The sequence below is a fragment of the Dicentrarchus labrax genome, unplaced genomic scaffold, assembly GCF_905237075.1.
Source record: "Dicentrarchus labrax unplaced genomic scaffold, dlabrax2021, whole genome shotgun sequence".
In the NCBI taxonomy this organism is placed as follows: domain Eukaryota; kingdom Metazoa; phylum Chordata; class Actinopteri; family Moronidae; genus Dicentrarchus; species Dicentrarchus labrax.
The window spans coordinates 16,240,762-16,261,137 of record NW_026136723.1 but is presented as its reverse complement, the minus strand read 5'-3'; the positions used below and the strand labels follow the sequence as shown (position 1 = coordinate 16,261,137).

At 41.3% G+C, this 20,376-nt stretch overlaps 4 protein-coding genes and 1 long non-coding RNA gene across 6 annotated transcripts in view; 3 read left to right on the top strand and 2 right to left on the bottom strand.

The window, feature by feature from the left end:
* The window catches only part of LOC127358395 (ankyrin repeat and IBR domain-containing protein 1), a 20,088-nt gene extending 15,257 nt beyond the window's left edge, over positions 1–4,831 (top strand). The window contains exon 21 of one of the 2 annotated variants that reach the window (XM_051391442.1): positions 143–4,831. In XM_051391442.1, coding sequence (XP_051247402.1) covers positions 143–1,650 — 1,508 coding nt within the window. In that variant the 3' untranslated portion in view covers positions 1,651–4,831. Of the gene's footprint in view, positions 1–139 lie in introns of both variants that reach the window. The other variant, XM_051391441.1, reaches the window with a different exon arrangement.
* LOC127358400 (uncharacterized) overlaps positions 1–10,506 on the bottom strand; it is a 17,726-nt gene extending 7,220 nt beyond the window's left edge. The window contains exon 1 of the long non-coding RNA XR_007882426.1: positions 10,246–10,506. This is a non-coding gene — a long non-coding RNA (uncharacterized LOC127358400). The remainder of the gene's footprint in view (positions 1–10,245) is intronic.
* On the top strand, positions 5,606–9,065 carry snrpd1 (small nuclear ribonucleoprotein D1 polypeptide). Its single transcript, XM_051391446.1, has 4 exons — positions 5,606–5,754; positions 6,406–6,482; positions 7,203–7,394; positions 8,826–9,065. Exons 1-4 carry the CDS (start codon positions 5,741–5,743, stop codon positions 8,900–8,902), a joined length of 360 nt encoding a protein of 119 aa, XP_051247406.1. The 5' UTR covers positions 5,606–5,740; the 3' UTR covers positions 8,903–9,065.
* ggcta (gamma-glutamylcyclotransferase a) lies at positions 9,566–12,773 on the top strand. Its single transcript, XM_051391444.1, has 4 exons — positions 9,566–10,045; positions 11,479–11,624; positions 11,718–11,850; positions 11,959–12,773. The coding sequence occupies exons 1-4, from the start codon at positions 9,911–9,913 to the stop codon at positions 12,076–12,078; spliced, it is 534 nt and encodes a 177-aa protein (XP_051247404.1). The 5' UTR covers positions 9,566–9,910; the 3' UTR covers positions 12,079–12,773.
* Positions 12,758–20,376, bottom strand: adnp2b (ADNP homeobox 2b). Its single transcript, XM_051391443.1, has 4 exons — positions 20,069–20,376; positions 18,889–19,010; positions 16,895–16,993; positions 12,758–16,634 (listed from the first exon to the last, which is right to left on the bottom strand). The coding sequence occupies exons 2-4, from the start codon at positions 18,994–18,996 to the stop codon at positions 13,911–13,913; spliced, it is 2,931 nt and encodes a 976-aa protein (XP_051247403.1). The 5' UTR covers positions 18,997–19,010; positions 20,069–20,376; the 3' UTR covers positions 12,758–13,910.

Below are 20,376 nucleotides of genomic sequence, written 5' to 3'. Positions count from 1 at the left end.
AACCAGCAAATGGGATTTTAAGTTATTGCTCAATGAATCTGGTCTGGTCGAAGCACACAGAGGCATTGGTCACTGGGATCAATTGCAATCAAGCTGTACAAAGCAGTCCTTGTTTTAATGCAATGATTTTTACTTCCAGAAGCTCTGGAGAGAAGTGAGGGCCGCAGAAGAGTGCTGGGCTCTCTGGATGAAGATGACCCTAATATCCTGCTGGCTATCCAGCTGTCCCTTCAGGAGTCCCGCAGAGAGCGAGGCCTGGAGGGAGGCTTGGAGAGAGGGATGGAAGGGAGAGTGGAGCTGGACCGTGGACTGGATCGAGGACAGGAGAGGAGGCCAGGTCCCACGGGAGACCTGGGTGATGTCGCTTTGCACTCTCTCAACCCGGACGCTCCTCCGGGAGCCAGAGGCTCCTCCTTCCCCACTTCTCTCCTGGATCCTCCTCGCCCCCCTAATAGAACAGACTCCACCTGCCAGCCACCCACGTCTAACCCCCTCCCCCTTCCTCCTCCGCCTCCCTCCCTCAGTGCAGAGCTGCTGGAGCTGGGAGACAGCCTTATGAAACTGGGGAACATAACCACTCCTTATGACCTGGACACACACACACAAGAGCAGCTCTGTTCACACCACACATACAACCACAGTACACTCACTGCTCCCTACACCACTGAACCTGCTCTCAGCGACTGCAGCCATAGACAAGACCAGAATGCACTGACCACTCCATATGTGCTTGAGCATATCACCATCACAGAGCCTCGCTATGACAGCAAAGAGCAGAGTTACTGCCACTCCGGTGGCTATTTAGCTGAGGCTGAACACACTGCCTCCTGCGCACTTGAACGCACCCAAATCCCGTTGCATCCCAGTTCATATAACCGGGAACACGCAGCCACGTACGACAGCACCCTAAAACCAGACAGCTCTTACAACCCCTGCCCAGAACACAGTAGCTCTTACACTCAGGAGCGTCCTGCCGCCTACGCTCTTGAACGCCCACCAAAATCAGACCCCCAGCCCCCTGCCCAGTTGTGCCTCCCGCCTCCAGAGCTCGAGCCGGAGTTGCCGCTTTCACCGGTGATCCCCCCGGGGGGCCCTTTCACCCCCAGCGACCCTCAGAGTCTGGAGCCCCTGGACCCCACAGCCAGTGCCCAGCTGCTGGACAACATCATGGCCTGGTTTAACAACAACATCAACCCCCAGAACAACCCCCAGAGCCTGGCCCTCATCCCCTCCCCGCCCACCACAGAAACCGACTCTTCCCCCGACACACACACTGAGACTGAGTCAGAGAGCCAGACCTCCAGAGACGTGACCCCCGCCCCGATCTGGCAGCCCCTGGAGGGCGAGCCAGAAGCGGACAGAGGGTCGGCGAGCCCCCGTCTAGGTGCTGCGGGCGCAGAGGGCCCGAAGACATCCAGGCCCAGCACTCTGGATCTTGAAAACAGAGAGGCTCCCGAGGAGGGTGTGGACGCAGGGTGTGTGGCTGACCTGTCGCTGGACGAAGCGCACACACACCCGTGCTCACACCCCCAACGCGGAAACAGTCCTGCACACACTGCCCTGGCCACAGAGAGAGACTTAGACCTCATCCTTCAGCTAGAGGGGGACCAATCACCTGAGGAGTGGGAGGAACAAGTACACCTGGTGTGACAGACCGACGTGGAGAGAGAAGGTTGAGCCAAGGACAGAAAGACGGAAAGAGATTAAAGTGAAAGCGGAAAAGACTGAGAAACTAGAGAGAAGCACTGATATAAGATAGAAAATATAAGATATAATGGTGATTCCTCAATGAAAGATGTAGGTCTTTGGGAGTTGAGTGTTTACTGTGTGTATTATACTGTATCTAGAGAGGACATAATGCCCTGCGGACTTTGTCCAGTAAAGATGATGTCATACGCAATTTGATTTTTTTTTTTTTATTTGGATTTTTTTAAGTGCTTTTGTCTGTCCTAAAAACAGACAAACTCTTCTTTGAAACAAATAAGTGTTAAAAACCGAATACATCAATGGAAAGCTACTGATATCATAACACATAAAATGCTGCACTTATTTTTTTTGTTTTGTTTTGTTTTCTTATTTTATTTATTTCTTGCTTCCTGTATTTGTCTTCTCAGTTTGTCCAGGGTGAAGTTTTGGTGCTGATCTCGCTGAAATCCAGACTTGCCTCATAAGTCCACACTTTATTAACACACTGACCCAACCACAAGCCTGTTCAGAGCTCCTAGAGCCAAATGTGATATGATAACTGTAACCTTGGAGCTTGTTTAGCGTACTGTACAATCAGAGGGCCTAATTCTGATTTTTGGACCTTCATGCACACTGTGCCTGCTTCGTTAGAGAGCCAACACACTACTGATCTTTCCTTTTGGTAGGCTGCAAAGAACAACGATACACCTGTCTGCTCAGTAAATGTCACACTAGTACAACATGCTTATCTGTCTTTTGTATTAGTCCAGTGATCACTGGAGGGAAATGGTTGTGTCCCTATGCACAGGGAGGTCAGAGGTCAGGCTCAGCTATCGAGCAGTGCCCTTAAGAGTCAGTAGGAACTCAGTATCATGGGTGCTTGTTGTTTTCCTCCTCACTGTACCACCCTGCTACCCATTTCAAATAATACTGTCTTTATCAGGGATGAGCTGTCATCCATAATGCTGTATTTTACAATGGCTTTGACTCAGTTTTCACAGCATTTCAATGTGCTAAAGTCTTAACACAAAATGTTACACTAATCATTTTACCCCCCAAAATTACATCTTTTTAAAATCTGGTATCAGAGCATCACAGTATTGTGTTTGTCACTGAATTGTCATCATTATATTTTAAAATAAAACGGTTCATATCAAATATCGTCAAACAAAAGGTTTTCCATGGTAATTCCGTTAATATTATACAAAAAGGAATAAAAAAAATAAAACGTGCAATAGTCATTGACTTGAACATTATGTATTTATTTAATATAATATCAGTAATAATCTTTATTTATACAACTTTTAAAAAGCAAAATCAACAAATTATGAAATTATAGTTTTATACTGTAACAGATAACACTAGATCTAATTATGTACAATATGCTGCGTTACTGTAAATATAAATAAAGAAGTCTAGAGTCTTTACACCCCAGTAAATCTCTCATTCTTATAAGTCAAAATAATGATTGTGATTTCACTGCATCACTTTACTTTCTCACCTAAACCACAATTTACACAACTGTAACAGACACTCAGATTGAGATTTAAAAAGTAAATATCTAAATAAGGAGGAGAGCATGTGATTTAGTGTTTCCCACCTTGTATGTGAGGACAACATTGCAGCGTTGTGAAAACTGAGCCAAAGAAATCAGACGATACTGTAAATGCAAACACTCAAAATGATTTTGTTTTATCATATCTGTTCCACTACTGATGGCTAGTACAGTGTGCTGTTAATATGTGGGAGATAAGTTGGGTTTTTATCTTGAATTTATCCTTTTTTATTCCTTATTGTAGAGATGACATTTCTTCAAGTTGAGACCAGAGTTGTTGGGTCTGTGTGCCTTTTTTGTTTCAATCGTATTTGTTTATTTGTTGGTATTTATTAGTGTCATTACTTTTTAAACATGCTAAACAAAGTTGCTAATGAAAGATAATGGAGAACACTGTACACGGAAGCTCTTGATGCACATTAGAATCAGTTCAGCTTACACCCCAGGTCTTTCTTACTTCACTTCATCCCTAGAGAATCGGTGCCCAAGTTTCAGCCATTTTACTTCATCAAAAACTGCTTTTGAAGCTACATGAAATAATGTTGTTGGCCTTTGGTCCCCCACCCACGCACACTTTTTTTTTTAGGATATTCAATCTTCATCCTGGGTTTTCATTCATTCTTTATCTTAAACCTTTATTGTCCAACTGTAATGTTTACAAGAGGTTTAAACGCTGCCTGATGTGTTTAGATACGATTTGGTGCTTTGGAGACTGAAATGGTAACAATGGAGTGTTTTAATCATACTTTTCATGGTGGGCCAAACAAATGTAAAGATATTCTGTCAAAGAGCAAATTCTGATTTTGTTGAAATGTCTCCTTCTACTTTACAAAAGTAGCCAGTTTGACAGAATGTGATATGCAATCAAAAATGCATTACTTATAATTGATGGTTTGAGTTTGAAGATTGTTTTAAAGTGTGAGGTCTGGAGTGCTCCACTGAAGTGATCTTGCCTTTAAAGAAAAAACCCTAAAAGAACACATTTTCCTCTCCATGTTGAACATTAAACTGTGACGGTGCTGGAAGGTTTGTAGGTGCTGATGAAGACATTTCATAAAACTTAGTGAGGTGTGAGGAAAGCTGGTGAGGCCCATAACGTGTCAGACATTGTTTCCTGAGGAATGGCTTGTTGAACAGAACAGTACACATTTATTTTAGGTTGCAACACAATGGAAGCACTGAGTCTGGGGTCATTTAATTTGCACAAGCATGCTGTTAATGTGTTCAATTAATCCAGTGCTGTCAGGAAGGATGTGGAGGACTGATGAGTGCGGCTTTTGTTATTATTATTATTATTCATTATTATTTTATTTTATTTTTTGTTTTCTTGATTTAGAATTGGATTTATGGTGTCAAGGGAATGGTCCTGTGCCATTTTGTACTCCATATATAATGTTTATATATTAACAATCCCTCAGCCAACCACTTCAGATTTAAAAAAAAAGAAAAAAAAGAATGAAATTGCACTCTCATAGATTATACTTGATACATTCCCAGTGGGTCCATAAGAGAGGTTTGATGTGTGGCCAAAACTGTAAATGAAAGTGTCAGTGCAAAGTTTACTCTCAATAAAAAGAGCTGAAAGTGTGAGATTTTTAAGTGCTCGCTTACAATGATTTCCATCTCAACAAAATTTGGCTAAAGAAAGAATAGGCTGCTGCTGCTAACACTGAAAAGGGTAATACTTAATACTGCAGCGGGGAAAATACCTAATTAAATGAATCTTTAGCTACATCTACTGGCAGCCAGTAGAAACTACAACAACCCCAGCAAACGTGGATGTTGGCACAATACTTACTGGGGCACTTGAATACAACAGAGCCATTGTTGGAGTTATTAGTAACACCGGTGCTTTTCCTGCTGTGAGATAAAAGGTAGTTATAGTTTTCAAGTGCTCACCACATGAGTTTATTTACTGATTTATCTGAATACATGGAAACATACTTTATCAGGGAAACTATCACATTCATATAAATAATGCAGTGTGGTTTAATGTATACCTGTAGTGCAGCTTTAAAATAGATAGAAACCTTAAGACACTGTGAGACACATTTGATATTTTCTCTTCTTTCCCTGTTTTAAATACTGTTCCTGTTCACAAATATGGAGCTGCTATATGTTTTTATTGTGCACTGCAGACGTGTGTCCACTGTTATACATTTTATGTTATAGCAATAAAGTTTGGGGAAATATAAGTTAATTAGATTACTAATTAAAGTTGAAACTATAGCTTGTGTATACGGGGTTATCTTATATACAATCACTATAGACTATAAAAGTTACATACAGTGTGTTTTAAACTTGATAAACCTGTTCATTACTCCACCGTCAGGGGGCGATGTTGCCATTAGCGACGTTTCCGCTTTACTGTCGCTCATTTAATGACGTCGCATAAGTGCGACAGAAACGTACACCGTACACCAGCGGCCTGTGTTTTCACTCGATCGCTGTAATTTTTTCTCTTTGGTGGAGGATTCCTCTCTGCAGTCCGTCGCCATCATGAAACTAGTCCGGTAAGTGTTTGTTAGAAGTCCCGGTCTGTGGATGTCGGTGATCTGAGCTGATGAAGATGACGCGAGGTTGAAGGATGGATAGAGATATAAACGGAGAGACTGACGATGATGATGATGATGATGATGATGAGGCGGGAACCCGTGAATGAAATGAATGGAGGCTGTCCGGTGTTACAATGAGCGGACGGCCGGCTCGGAGATATTATTATATTATATTATATTATTATATTATATTGTTATTAAAGGTTGATTAGTGCATTATCTGTATTATTTCTCCAGGTTTTATAACCGAGCGGTTTTTACTGATCGCAGAAACAAACGTACCGAGGTGAATGTTAGCTTTACTCACAGGCCCTGTCTGTGTTTCATCTTCTCTCTAGTTAAATTCACTTTGATTCAGGCTGCAGCCACTAATGTTCTCATTCATTTATTGTTGTTTACACTTTAAAGTTGATGGGGGGGGCTTTACGTTGTTTTTGTTTTGGTCCTGAAAGCTGCACAACTTCTAGCTAACAATTGGCTAGCTAGCTAACTTGAGGCTAATCCTAACTTTCTTCGATATGTAACGTTGCTGTTGAAACATTATCATTATTAGGAAAGGATGAGCTCAAAGAGAGATGTTTACACTGCAGGGTTGTTTGGTATTCGCAGGTTTTTGATGAAACTCAGCCATGAGACGGTCACCATTGAACTGAAGAATGGGACCCAGGTCCATGGCACCATCACAGGTAAGAGCCAGCTGGTGCTTTATTAAAGTTACTGATCTCTCTCTACTAGTGACACATCTGTTCTTCAAAGTTCATGTTCAGATTGCATCCACAGATGATACCAGATGTCCTGTTGGGAGCCAGTTTATTAGGTTGACCTAGTTAAAAGCTAATGTAGCCTAAAAGAGCTCTGCAATAAGTAATCTCCTCATAAAGATTGTAATCAATTGTTTTAACAGTTTTGAGGTGTAATTCTTCTTAATTTACATTTTTAGGCTTTAGTTTGTTCCTATTCAATTAAATAAAATTAAATTGTTTTGAATGGTGTATCACTCTATTCTCTACCAATACATCTCTTGTGTTTTCTTGTTTTTACTCCTCTTCCAATTGGGGAAAAGTGAACTTGTGATTTAATAGTCATTTATACATTTTTACTTGGAATGAGAGTAAAACAATAATTTCATCACAAATCTTTGATGCCTTGTAACCATGTGACTCCTGTGCCGAGACGTCCTTGAAATCACCATTTTAGATTTGTAAAGTTATCATAGAGCTTAATGAACACACCTATACTGATCAGAGAGAGATTTATGCAACTCAGACTGCTCGACATGTTTGGTTGCGTTCTGAATTGTGCTTTGTTGCACCATTAAGAGATTCTACGGGGAGGATCAGCAAAGACGGGATTTTCATGGTGGTAATTTTTTATATTTTTCATCTCCTGTTTCTTTTCTCTTTCAGGTGTTGATGTGAGCATGAACACCCACCTGAAGGCAGTGAAAATGACCCTGAAAAACAGGGAGCCCACTCAGCTGGAGTCACTGAGTATCCGTGGCAACAACATTCGCTACTTTATCCTTCCCGACAGCCTTCCCCTGGACACCTTGCTGGTTGACATCGAGCCGAAGGTCAAGTCCAAGAAGAGGGAAGCAGGTGAGACATACATCCAGGTGTTCTGCAGAGGAGGGACCATAATACAGCACACTAGTGATATGTGGCTTCCTCTTGTTGTATTGGACAGTATATTTTGTGCCAGAGCATTTCGGCAGTTTATTATAGAGTTTTATATCAGTGCATGGACATTAAAAAGTTTGGGAGGGGGTTTGTTTGAATCCTTTCTTGGTAGTGAAACCTTGGTGGTTTTTATGTCTTTGTGCTGGTGATAGACATAGCCACAAGCTTTATGTTCTTGGGTTGTCTGTCCGTCCCATTCCTGTGAACCTGATATCTAAGCCTCACCCCCAACACCTGGAGGGAGCCTCCTCTTGGACTCAAGGATGAACTGAGTAGAATTTGGTGGTCAAAGGTTAAGGTCATGTGACCAGTGCTGGAAATTAAGAACGTTTTTATCAGAATTGATAATGGTATTGAAGCACAGCTGTCATGGTGAAAAAAAATTCCCTTACATTGATTTAGGATGGTATGCAGTTTTTTTTGTTTTCCTAATTACTTTGAAAGGGGTACGGTGAGATAATGTTTGATCTCAGTACCTGCTTGTACTAATCATCTGCACTCTCCCTCCTCCTGCCACCCGGGTCTGTGACCCTAATTAACTTTTAGCAAAATAAAGTCGCCAATTGGTTAACATGTTCAGCAGAAAGTTTCCAGTTAACAGGGTCACTCATCAAACCGACACACGACCGAGTTGCGGAACACAAACACCAAAGCTGTGGCAAATTGGGAAAATTAGTAAACCAGTTGGAGTTTCCAGTTCAGGGGTTTTTTCAGAGCGATTGAGACTTTGTCCTCTGTGGTATTGTAATCCTGGGCTGTGAACAGCACTGTGTTTGATACAGCACTACTGCTGGAACAAGTCTCTTCAGTCTTGGTGCCCTGTTGCCTATCATTTAAACATACTAAACATGACTTGATGTGTTAACACCTGGTTGTGGTTGTAGCTTGGCATCTCCTCAGCTGGCTTGTACAAAGCTTGGTATTATATTACTTTTCAAAATAAAACTCCCAATTGTAGAAACAGACAAAATGAAACTATTTAGTTACGTAGCCTACTTCAACTATGGTAGAAGCAAATAAATCAAGGGAAAGGGATCAAGTCAACAAAATCTGGCCTCTGACTTACGGATCTATGCGGAGGTCGACGTGGGGCAGTGGAGCCATGCCTGGTGAAATCACGGCCTTACAGTTGACAGTGATGCAGGTTGAATAGGATACATGTATCTTGCTCAGGTTTTAGTAAAACCTTTTTGTTTCCATTTGGAACCTACACATTGGTTTGTACTTAAAATAATTTCTTTACCTTCATGTGTAGCAGGGATTTGTGTACTTTTAGAAAGTGACCTCACTAGTGTAGGACTGTGGTATTCTGTGTGAATGTTGCTAACTATCACCCGTCTGTCTTCTCAGTGGCTGGACGGGGACGAGGCAGAGGACGAGGTCGTGGCAGAGGAAGAGGACGAGGCCGGGGCGGCCCGAGGAGATGATTGCCAGGCCGCACGTTTTCAGGCTACCACCTCACTGTTTGTACAGGATTTTTTTTTTTTTTTTTTTTCTCAGAGGAAACATTTTGTGAATTTCCATGTGTTTTTGTTCAAGTTTTTTTTGTTTTTCCTTATTTTGTACATTAAAAACCTTATGAAGAGGATACATTTGACTCTGTGTATTATTAACAACGTTAACTGGGTTTGTTTGTCACTTTGTTAACTTAACATTGTTTTTATTACATGGCTGAATTTAAATAAAGTGGGCCTCTAAAAATTAAATGAGGGTGGGGTTGTCATAAGGACTCAAGGAGAGCCTGCTCTACCAGGTGAGCTCCTAAGGCAATGCGAAGCATATATAGTTTTAATTAATAAATAATACTAATAAAATGTCTCCATTTGGTACATGTCATATAATACTACCATAGACTACCTTAAATTGCAGTTTCCATAAAACTGACAGTTTGGTTAAAAATCTGTTTTGGCAAATAAATTATATATAAAACCAGAGCTTATCTAACCTTTACAGGTAACTGGGGACTGTAAAATACATTTCATCTTTAGATTAAGAACATTTTAAAGGCATTAAGGGTTGTTGTGTCAGCACTAGACTTCCAGAAGAGACCGCAAAAGATCAGCATTTGACCCGGAAGTAAATAAAAAAAAACCCACCCACACAAATATTAACGTTACTTAACTGAATCATCAAATATTTGTTAAAGAGAGTCGCAACGTCTGTATATTTCCTCACCGTGTATATGATGGTTACAGTGGGTAAAGTGGTCGGTTAGCCCTTAGCTCTGGTTAATGCCCGCCTGTGCTTTCAAACAGCTGGTTAGTAAAAACGCTGCAGTCAACAAGAGCGGCAGCCGCCTGTAACCTTTCCTCAATATCTGAGTTTGAACTAGCAGCCAAGACGAGACGAAGACAGCCTGTGGGCAGCGTTTGGATCCCACACATCAAAATCAACCCGCAAATATCAATCAGGGTTTAAGATCACGGTGAGCTCCTATGTGTCTATATCAAGAGATGTCTGGTGCTGCCGTCGGTCGCTTCATGTACTTCGCTTTCGGAAGCAACTTATTGAAGGAGAGACTGCAGCTGGCAAACCCCTCGGCGACATTTTACTCCACCGGCCGACTGAAGGTAACGAATCACTTTGTACAATGAACCGGCTTTATTTTGTAGTTCCCCCCCCAACTTTAATAACTCAAACCGCGTTCCGGTCCTGTGAAACAAACCAAACGCACCCAGGTGGTGTTGAGCTAACGTTACTTTAGTGTAAATATGAGACACATTGATACATTTTAAACATTCATTCATTGAGTTAACTCACCTACACTTACCTGTCGGGACGGTGAGTCGAGACAATCGTTACGTTAGCATTTCCTAGCTTAGCACCATGGTGTCAACGACGGAGCATTAAACAGAATAAGCTAGCTCGGTGTAAACACTGTTGGCCGTGGATGTATCAGACTAGCCCGGTTACTTTAGGTGTAATGTAATTGTGGTGACATGGTTATATGGATATATTCGTTATTTTAGTCGCTTTCAGATGATTAACTAACGTTAGTTGTCTTAAAGAGCAAAAACAAACCCGGGACATCTCTGACGGTCCACCGTCAGCGGATGGTAACCATAGTGACAGCGCGTATGCTTAATACCGGTCCTTCTTAAAGTGGCCTCATAATGTGTGGACAACATTACATTATCATATTACTCCATCTAAATGACTACAGTCAGGGTTGGGAGGCTTTACGATTACTCATTTAAAATGTAGTCTGTAACTTAATCCAACTTGATTACTTTCCCGTGACTTCCGGATTACCTCAACGCCAAATATGCAAATAAAGATAAAATAAATATCATTAAGATGACTTTTAAGACCACAGAACTATTTAACCGTAGATAAGAAAATGTAAATAAAGATGTGACTTCTGCTCAGTGTATTTAAGAACCCGTTTAATAGAGCAAATTCAGGCAGCAGCCTACAGGACATTAATAAAGCTGCTCTGTACTGTTAAAGACAAAATAATGGCAACATTTCTATCCAGTAAAAGTATTTTTACTGGAGGCCATGATAATGAATTGGGCAACTGTAAGATTAGATATAGTTTCACTCAGTGGTGGTGTGAGATTTGTAATGTGTATGCACATGCACAGTAATATATCATTCTCAAATTTTAAATGTATTTGATAATTGTAATCCTGCTAAAAATCCCCATTTTAACGAAATGTAACTGTAATCTGATTACATATTTTTTCCCCCTGTAAGCGTAACATTCGTTACCTTTTGTTTTTGTATCCTGTGCTACATGTAATCTGTTACTCCCCGAGCTCGACCACAGTGAAGCTTTAGCACCTCCACTCCAGAACCAGCTGTAACAACAGGGGAGCGTACTGATGACCAACAGTAAACAGGCTCGCTGGGGACACTGCTGAAAACACAAACACAGCAACCCCTCTTCATGTCATACTGAAATAAAAGCCATTTTGTTTCAAATGCACAATGCCTCTTTTCACCTTTTGTCCTTTACCCCCTACCCGCATCACCACCCGCTGTTTGTGTGTTCATACAGGACTATGAGTTGAACTTCGGCCTCTGGGAGAAAAATGCACACACCACTTGGCATGGCGGCGTGGCCACCATTGAGTCCCATCCAGGGGAAGAAGTGTGGGGGGTAGTCTGGACTTTGAGCGACGAAAACCTCACAAGCCTAGACAAGTGAGTCCCCTAAATGCATCACCGTTAATGAACCAAGCAGTTAATGTTTGTCGTTTTTAACCAACACAGCGGTTGTTCTGTATGTGTCCTCAGCCAGGAAGGTGTGAGCACGGGGAAGTATTCTCCTCTTGAGGTTTCAGTGGAGACCGATAAAGGACCGATGCTCTGCAGGACTTATCAGATGAACAATTTCCATGCCTGTCCTCCCTCTCCACAATACAAACAGGTGTGTACATGTAAACAATGGTCCAAAGACAATGCAGGACTATAAGGAAAATAACTTGTTTTCTGTGGCTAAATGTTAATTCTGTCTCAATTCTGTGTCTTATATAAGGTGGTGTGTCTGGGTGCAGAGCAGAACGGACTCCCAGTGGGGTACCTGAAGAGGCTGGAGGCCATTCAAACCAACGACTACAGTGGCCCCTCAATCCTCGATCAAATCAGAATGAAGTAGAGACTGAAAGTTCACATTACTGACTTTGGAAACATCAGTTGACGAAACAACCTCACCACAGGGTCCATTTAGTCGTTGTTCAAAATACATGAAGAGCGAGAAATAGCTACTAAGTTGACCTTTGGGTGGTTACCTTGTGCAGTTTCTGGGGCTTCAACCACATTTCTGTCAGTTATTACTTTAATCAGTAGTATTATAGTATGATTACAATGAAATGGTACTAATGTAATGGTAATGAAGACTGAGACTCAGTTAACAGAAAGTGGAAAAACGAACTAGGTAGTTAAGACAGTAAATTGGCACCACTGTGTGGCCCGAAGTGAATAAGGCATGCATTTGATAATGAGACATTTAAATGGGCTCAACACATCCCTGATCTTTTATTTTGAGCTGCTATTAAGGAAGTAATTTGAGAAATACGTTGACTGATAAATTTCAGCTGAAGACTAAATGTGGCTGGTAGAAAATTGTTTAATTCCATTATTTCTCAGGGGAATATTAAACACTAATGGAACTTTTATTGTGACATTATCTTCTATTCCTGCTGATAAAAGGAAGAAAAGGTGGCCAGAAGTCTTTTCAGTTACACATGAAAGAAATGAAATACCTTGAAGTGCTTTCACACAGCTTGATTTAAAGTTAAATTCTTTATTATGAAATGAAAAATAAAAATGAATCATTTACGTAAAAGGAAACCACTTTATTTTATTTTTTTTACAACACAGTGGCCTTGGACAGAATGAGCATTTGTACCTCTCCCAACATTTTTGATCCTCTAGGAATTATAGAAAATACATGTATAGTACAAAAAAACAGCTGTCAGGAGAACAGAAGATATATTATATGTTGAACACCCAGTAACATGTTTTGTGTTATGTTGAATCTCTAGGTAAATTTCCACAAGTCTATGCAAATATGTAGACTTCACAATGGCACAAATCATAATTTCACCTGACAATAAAACAAAGGCTCATGCAAGCAACATGGTCATAGATTTATAATAATCAAGTGTTTCATTAACTCTGGGAATTGATCAAACCTGTCAACTCAAACATTTTGTACATTCTTAATAATTTGGCTTCAAAACTGCAAAATGAACATTCGGCTAAATTGTCTGCAGAAGTTGGTGAGCAAGAAACATTTTTTTCCCCTTAAAGTGTCTAAATGTGGAGGGAGGAGTGATGTGAACAGTCTGAAAAATAAAAATAAAAACAATGAGAAAACAACAAAAAAAGCTGTGTGCATGAATCAAATAGGTCCAAATATGCAAAACAAAACACCAATTTATAAAGGAAAGCCTAACATAATCAAGTCTACGTTGAAGTGTGCACTTATGTCTTGATATTAGACAAGCAATGGTGTAGGAATCACAATTTTGTACAGATGGGTTTAAATAAAAGCAGCTACCAGGAGTAAATCCGTGCTTAAACCGTCAGAAGCCACCATTGAATGAGAGATTGTAACCAGCTAAATAAATACTGTTGCAGCTCAACCGTCTGACACCATAATATCTCACAGACAAATACATCTGCAGCTTCATTATTACGTTCTAAATGAGCATTGCAACGTGGCTCCGCCTTTATCTGGAAATCAGGGTTACTGACAACATACCGTCAAACGAAGCACTATTAATGAAGGCTACATTGAGAATCTGCCCTCGCTAACTTGTATGTTAGGAAATGCTTTGTATGCACTGCATGATGAACTCTAGTAACTGTTAAAAGGCCATTATTAAAGTATCTGTGTTTTATTCTGTTTTTAAATCAGGTTTAACATCTGCATTTGCATTGTTTGCCGTTTTCAGGTTGTTCTATTTTCACACATTTCAGAGCTCATTCCATCTGCTCCACCGGTTCCCCGTCCGTAACTTTCTCATTTCCACTTTCATCCATCGGCTCTGGTCCGTCCTCGCTGTTTACCATCTGCTCTGTCGAGTCAGCAGGTGGCTGCTCCGCGGTGTCCGCGGCCTGATGTTCTGGGATGTCGAGATTGTGCTTGACTTTGCTCAGTTCTGTCATGTTGAAGCCGAGCAGAACGGCAGTTGTGCTCCTCTTGAGACTCTTCATGCACTTGCTGCGCTTCTTGCTGAAGTGGGCCGCCAGCTCTGCTTTGGTGAGGGACAGCCTCCTGCACAGCTCGTCAGTCTCGGCTTTGGTCGCGTAGGGGTTCCGGTTGAAGTACTTGGATATGAAGTCTTTGCGCTCCTCGCCGCTGCGGCGCTCAACTGGGGTGGGTTCCAACACCAGCTTCACCGCAGGGTCGGCCTGAATCACAGGCTCGGGCGGGGGCAAGAACTTTTGCTGCTCTCGCTTCTTGCGCATGGCCGCTTTTTGTTCCCGCTCTCGTGTGTTGGCCTCGATGACCTGCCTCCACGCAGCCTCCAGCCTCTTCTTAGACTGCAGCTCTGCTTCTGTTTCTGCAGGCTTTGCGGTGGGTGCAGCTGAAATCACACGAGCTGGAGCTAACGTTTGTTTTATAGTCAGCCCTTGTGGCACTTGGAGGAAGTAGAGTCCGGATGGCTGACTGAGCTGCTGAGCGGGTTTTGGCGGCTGCTGCGGTGCTGCCGTAGGTTTCTGGGGCTGTGGTTGTTTTGGTGAACACCGGCATCGCTGAATGTGAAGCATCACCGCCTGCTGGGTGACCTTTCCTGTGTACACACCATTACAGTATATGCACTTGAAAGCCTCGGTCTTGAGGATGGCATGAATGGTGGGTGCTACAAAGTGTTTTTGTCTCAGGTGCTGAAGGTGTTTGGAATCATTCTGAAACTTTTCATCACAGAAGGGACAGTACGAACTGTTGATTTTCACAGGGGCTGGGCAGATTTCCGGTTGGCTGCTGGGCTGCAACTTAAAGAAGATCAGATCGAGGGAATTCGTGACCAGGGCAAGATTGACCTCGGTATCTCCTAGGACCTCTTTCGGTGCTGTGGTGTGGACATCAAAATAAGGAAACAGGATTCCCCCAACACCTTTTGAGTAGACCCTGTACTTCTGTCTCAAAAAATCACAGTATGCCTTACTTGTGGGATTGTGCTGCTTTACATGCTCAGCAAGTTGTTTGATTGAAAAGAACAAAGCTGAGCAGTACAAACAATTCAGGCCATGCAGCAGGTGCTGGAAGACGCTTTTTTCTGATAGAAGAATTTTGCATGTTAGACATTTGACAGTTTTGTCTGGCATTTTCTTCAAGAACGCTGCTCGTGCCGCCACACTTTCTGACTTGGTTGTGTTGGATTTTGTCTGGTGAGCAACCTCCGTGTGCATGTCAAAGACATTCGAAGGGAAAAGTTCATTGCAGAGGGGACATGTAATCCATTTCTTAGTTTGTGGTGAAGAGTTACTTGTTTGCTCAACGGCCTTGAGAGGGGTGCTTGTGCTCTGAGAGGCCGGCACTGCTACTTGCAGTGGAGCAAATGTATATGTGGGCATGCCATTCATCTTGTTGCCAGTTGGGATCAGGTGACTTAGCAGTGATTGTGAAGTCAGCATGGTACCTTGTAGGGTGATTTGGTTTGTTGACGCGTTTTGTGTAACCACAGCAGGCTTAGATACAGTTCCAGGTCCAGCTGCCATGTTGGCCTGCACTCCTGATGGAAGAAGCATTTGCTGCGCTTGTGGAGTCTGTTGTGGCTGAGCAGAAGCAGGAGACAGAGCCACTGGTGCCTGTTTCAGAGACATATTAGACACCGTGGGGAGCTGGACCATAGACGGTCCATGGGGCAAAGCACTTCGGAGGGCTATCGTGGCACCAGGCTGGAGCAAACCTTTAGCTTCAGCGCTAGCTAGCTGAACTAGCGCGGATGCTTGCGGGGGCAGAAAAGCTTGGTTGGTTCCAGGTGCACATATCAAAGTAGTACTGTTTGTAGTTCCTTGTAACTGCTGTAATGCCACCACAGTCCCAGCATGTTGGCCATTACTTGGTAAAACCAAGGACTTACTGTTGAACATTTGAGGTTGCTGTGGTTTGGGAGCAATACTTGGGAATGTCACAAATAGTCCGTTGCCATTGGGTGTTGTTTTAATGGTGTAGTTCTTGTTCTCATAAATCATACTCTGCACCTGTGTGCTGACTGAATAGTGCGATGGCTCAACCAGCATGTGATGCAGCATTTGGTCTAGGTTTCCAGTGTTCACCCTACACACCTTGCAGCAGTGGACCTTTACAGATGTGGTGCCTTGAAGGTGTAATCTGTAACCAATATACTGTTCCGCCAAACTTTCCAGGTGCTTGAGAATGATGTGCTTCTTCATCGCGAAGATAGAAGAGGCCGGGAATCCGCATCTTCGACAGTGATACCTCTCGTTTCCCCGATGGGTGGGCGCCAACCCTTCCCTTTGAGGTTGTATGTGGGTGGAGAGTTTAGCGTGGAAGAACAGCATGTGCTTCTTGACAACCTTGGGGTGGCCAATGAAGAGGCACTGGGAACAGGGGGCCAGCGCACAGAATGACTGCACATATCCATGGCAGCGAGAGACGTGGCTCCTGAAGTTGTAGATGTTTTGGGAAGAGTACTTGCACAGGTTACAGCACAGAGCTCGAGACCGATAAGGCCACTGAATAGAAAAAGAGAAAGGAAAAAAAAACATGTATTTCAGTGAACTAAGTTACATTTTGCACTCGGTGTGTACAGATTATATAAGATTCATACCAACCTACGTATTATAAACAATGTGAAATGACTAGTCTCGTATAGGTTAATAGGTCAGTAAAAATGTTTTATTATTTAACAAACACTTAAACCAGCAAATAAACTCTTTTGTTATTAGGTGCTTATTATTACAAATTGTTAACAGGAGTTCAGTGTCATAGTCACCTTTTTCTGTAGTCTGCCGTTGTATGCGAAATCAACCCACTCAGTTTCCTCAAAGGCTTCATCTTCATCTGAGTTTTTCTCAGAGGTTTCATTGAGATTCTGCAAAATAAACAACACAAAAACAAATAAATCTGCAGTATTTGAAACAGTACCACAATGTAGATGTGTCCATTAAAACTCAGTTTTTTTTTTAAATTAATAAGGAATAGTATAATAGAAATATAATAGAAATACAACATGATGTACTGATGGTAAAATGGTAAGCAAGCAGTTTAAACAACAAAGCATCATACAGCATGAACTGATCCTGTTTGCATTTGCCAATTTATAACATGTACTTATCTAAAATGAATGCAGTGTAATTTAAAGTATAATTACCCTGCAATAAGTCCTACCTTCATGAAGGTTACAGTGTTCAGTTTTTGTAGAAACAGTTTTAGAGGGCAGCTGATTCAACTGTATGCTCAGTTTGGAGGCCACATTATGCTGAGAGGTGTGTTGTATAAATTAAATAAAAAGCACCTCTTTGTATATTGCAATACTATTCAGCACTACCACAAACTACAGCATCCAAAAGTGACGTTTAAGTTGAATAAACACCTCTATAAAAACAACTTCCACAAAATCTTCATGAAGTCAGAATTATTTGCATTAGTGGATGTACCTGATCGACAAATATCAAAATAAAATCAACAACAGAGTGCAGGTTTCACATAAACCTTTAATCTAAAGAGTTAATAGCAATTACAGACATTGTTATGGTGCAGTAAAAAGTTGTGCTTTCTTCTTAAACGTAGAAGTATAAAGTCACATGAAATGGGTACCAGCTCCTTCACCTCTGTGTAAAAACTTGTGTGCTCATAGATGCAGTGTAACTGACAAATAGTTGACACAAGTACTGAGTTTCTAAATTTTAAACTAAGCCACAAGCTACCAGAGTCAAGTATAAGATCGCTGCAATCTCAATAAAACAAATCAGGTGTAGTAGTGAGGTAATGCATTTATGCAAACACAACAAACTAAGCTGGGCTGTGGTCAATGAATCTGTTTCACTTGTTGCTATGAGCGGAGGTTGAGATAAAATATTCAAATATTCAAACATGAAAATCAAGCTGCATCATCACATTAATGGAAAAAAAAAAAATCAGTGCCATAAAGCAGTCCTGCTCACAGATTTGCAACATTATCCCAACAATCACAGAAAATCAGTAGACATGACATCATATAGTCCAACCCCACTTGTTGCCATAACAACCAAAGAAAAAAATAACCCTGTGAATGTCATTCTTCCAATGTGACCATCATCATATCACATTCCTGCCCAGGGCAGAAAATAGCAGTGTGCTAAAACCTGGTACATCACATCTCTGCTTGTTTCTTATAAAGTTAATGTTCTCTGTAATGTTGTCCAAATAAAGACATTCAGATATGATTATAATATGTTTTTAACATGGCTGTATTAACATGTTTATACCTCCTACTTTAATAAACTGTATTTACCCATAAACTGTATATAATTGTTCAACGTCATTGCATTCGTCAGCATGAACATGACGGATATTTTCACCTTTAAATCAGTATTAATGATTAGTTAATTAGAACAGGTGACAGACTCCAATTCCTGACCCATGTCTTGCACGCTGCTATTATTGTCGTGTTTATCATGTTTGTTGTTTTTAAACTCTAAAGTATGCCTTTAGTGTAAACAAACTATTAGCATTGGATCAACAAGCAGAGTGGGAAGGTTGGGACAGCACTGATTATATACATAAATCATCGAAAAGACTCTTGATGAGAATAGTGTTTGTAACGTTTTCAGCTATTGGGAAAAAAAACCCAAAAAAGAGTGAGCTACCATAAACATATAATACAGTAAGTGAGCTTATTGAAATGGTTTAGTTTATGCGAAGCATTAAGTACCCTTATATACCAGCTTTAGATAAGACCCAAATCTTAAAAAGGCATCTTCAGTTGTTTTACAAGATAAAACGTACCTTCAGCAGGTTCTGGCAGTCTTCCAAGCCGATCTCACTTAAGATGTTTTTCACTGTCTTACGTGCCTTTCGGATCTTCTCAATACTTCCAACTGGAACCTGATACATTATTCCCCAGAAGCCTTGTAAAAGAAAACAAGTTCTAATGTCATGGACCATCAACACAAAACACGAGATAAAACCTTAAAACTGAATCTTTTATTCCACGTATTTAGAGTATATTCAAATATAAGTCACAATCCTGTCACAACATTTCCCAGCCAACGCCTAAAAAGAACCCACAATGGGAGTAAAATACTCTACTGCTGCTTCAAACACAGTTGTTTGGTGAAGGGAGACTGCCTAAATGAAACACAGCAAACAGAAAATGGCAAATACTGAGAGGAAAGGCAAACATAATCATATATATATATACACACATATACACACACGTGTATGCATATGTACATGTAAACCACCAAGCCAGCATGAATGTCAACAAGCCTGCCATCTAACTCTTAATAATAAATTAATAAATGTATCAAACGCTTAAGGTGTGCCATTTTATAACGACATACTGCATACAAACACAAAACTTAGAATAAAGGTTGATTGAACATCCCAGTAGTGAGAATAACACTAACAAATTAAACTGCAGAATAAAGATAACATCCCTGCACTTAATGATGCTTTGTTATAAACAACAACAACAACAACAACAACAACAACAAGCATCACTGTATCTGGATATATATATATATATATATATATATATATATATATATATATATATATATATATATATATATAAGCATTGTGTTAATACACATAAATAAGATAACACTACTGTGCAACAGCTGATTTCATCCACACTGCGAGTAAGTCTCTATGTTAATAATATATGATTACTAAGCCATGAACTGTCGGGCATGGAAAAACTTTGCGTGTTCAGTGTGTGTTTTAATTTTTAAACTGAAAATATGTCCCTTCACACAAATTGCCATCCATGCTAACCCTCAATGTGTGTGTCTGTGTGTGTCAGTGTGTGTGTCAGTGTGTGTGTCAGTGTGTGTGTGGTGCCCACACTGGAGTGATTATAAAGCCCCTGGTAGCACGCTGACAGCGACAAGCCGGGTCACTAAGTCGGCCACGCCGCTTCTTCCTACTTGAGGATGCCCACAGCTTCCTCCCAGATATTTACCTCGTCCAATATTCAGTGTAGGTTAACGTTAGTTGTCGCTGTGCCACCTCCGACAAGGGCTAACGTTTTCCACTTCCACCGGCCCTCAACTGTGTGTCGGTGAGCTGCGTGTGATCCCGGAGCTGCACACAGATCCTCATCCGAGCAGCATCCCGTGTCTGCACGCGCCGCTGTGGGAATAATCTAGTCAAATACGAGAGGTGATGTTTGCGAACCTCCTCTGGTGATAAGTTATTTTTGGTCCAGCTTTTGTCCCTTTCTTCCCCTGTTGAGGAAAAAATGGCGCTCAAGTTCAGGATCTGACGTAA

Excerpts from the sequence above, each read along its gene's own strand:
- snrpd1 (XM_051391446.1), top strand. Across the intron at positions 6,483-7,202 it reads GGTCCATGGCACCATCACAG|GTGTTGATGTGAGCATGAAC; the intron begins GTAAGAGCCAGC and ends TTTCTCTTTCAG. Across the intron at positions 7,395-8,825 it reads GTCCAAGAAGAGGGAAGCAG|TGGCTGGACGGGGACGAGGC; the intron begins GTGAGACATACA and ends CTGTCTTCTCAG.
- ggcta (XM_051391444.1), top strand. The coding sequence starts at position 9,911 with ATGTGTCTATATCAAGAGATGTCTGGTGCTGCCGTCGGTCGCTTCATG. Across the intron at positions 10,046-11,478 it reads ACTCCACCGGCCGACTGAAG|GACTATGAGTTGAACTTCGG; the intron begins GTAACGAATCAC and ends GTGTTCATACAG. Across the intron at positions 11,625-11,717 it reads AACCTCACAAGCCTAGACAA|CCAGGAAGGTGTGAGCACGG; the intron begins GTGAGTCCCCTA and ends ATGTGTCCTCAG.
- adnp2b (XM_051391443.1), bottom strand. The coding sequence starts at position 18,996 with ATGTATCAGGTTCCAGTTGGAAGTATTGAGAAGATCCGAAAGGCACGT. Across the intron at positions 16,994-18,888 it reads ACTGCCAGAACCTGCTGAAG|AATCTCAATGAAACCTCTGA; the intron begins GTACGTTTTATC and ends TTTATTTTGCAG. Across the intron at positions 16,635-16,894 it reads ACGGCAGACTACAGAAAAAG|TGGCCTTATCGGTCTCGAGC; the intron begins GTGACTATGACA and ends TTTTCTATTCAG.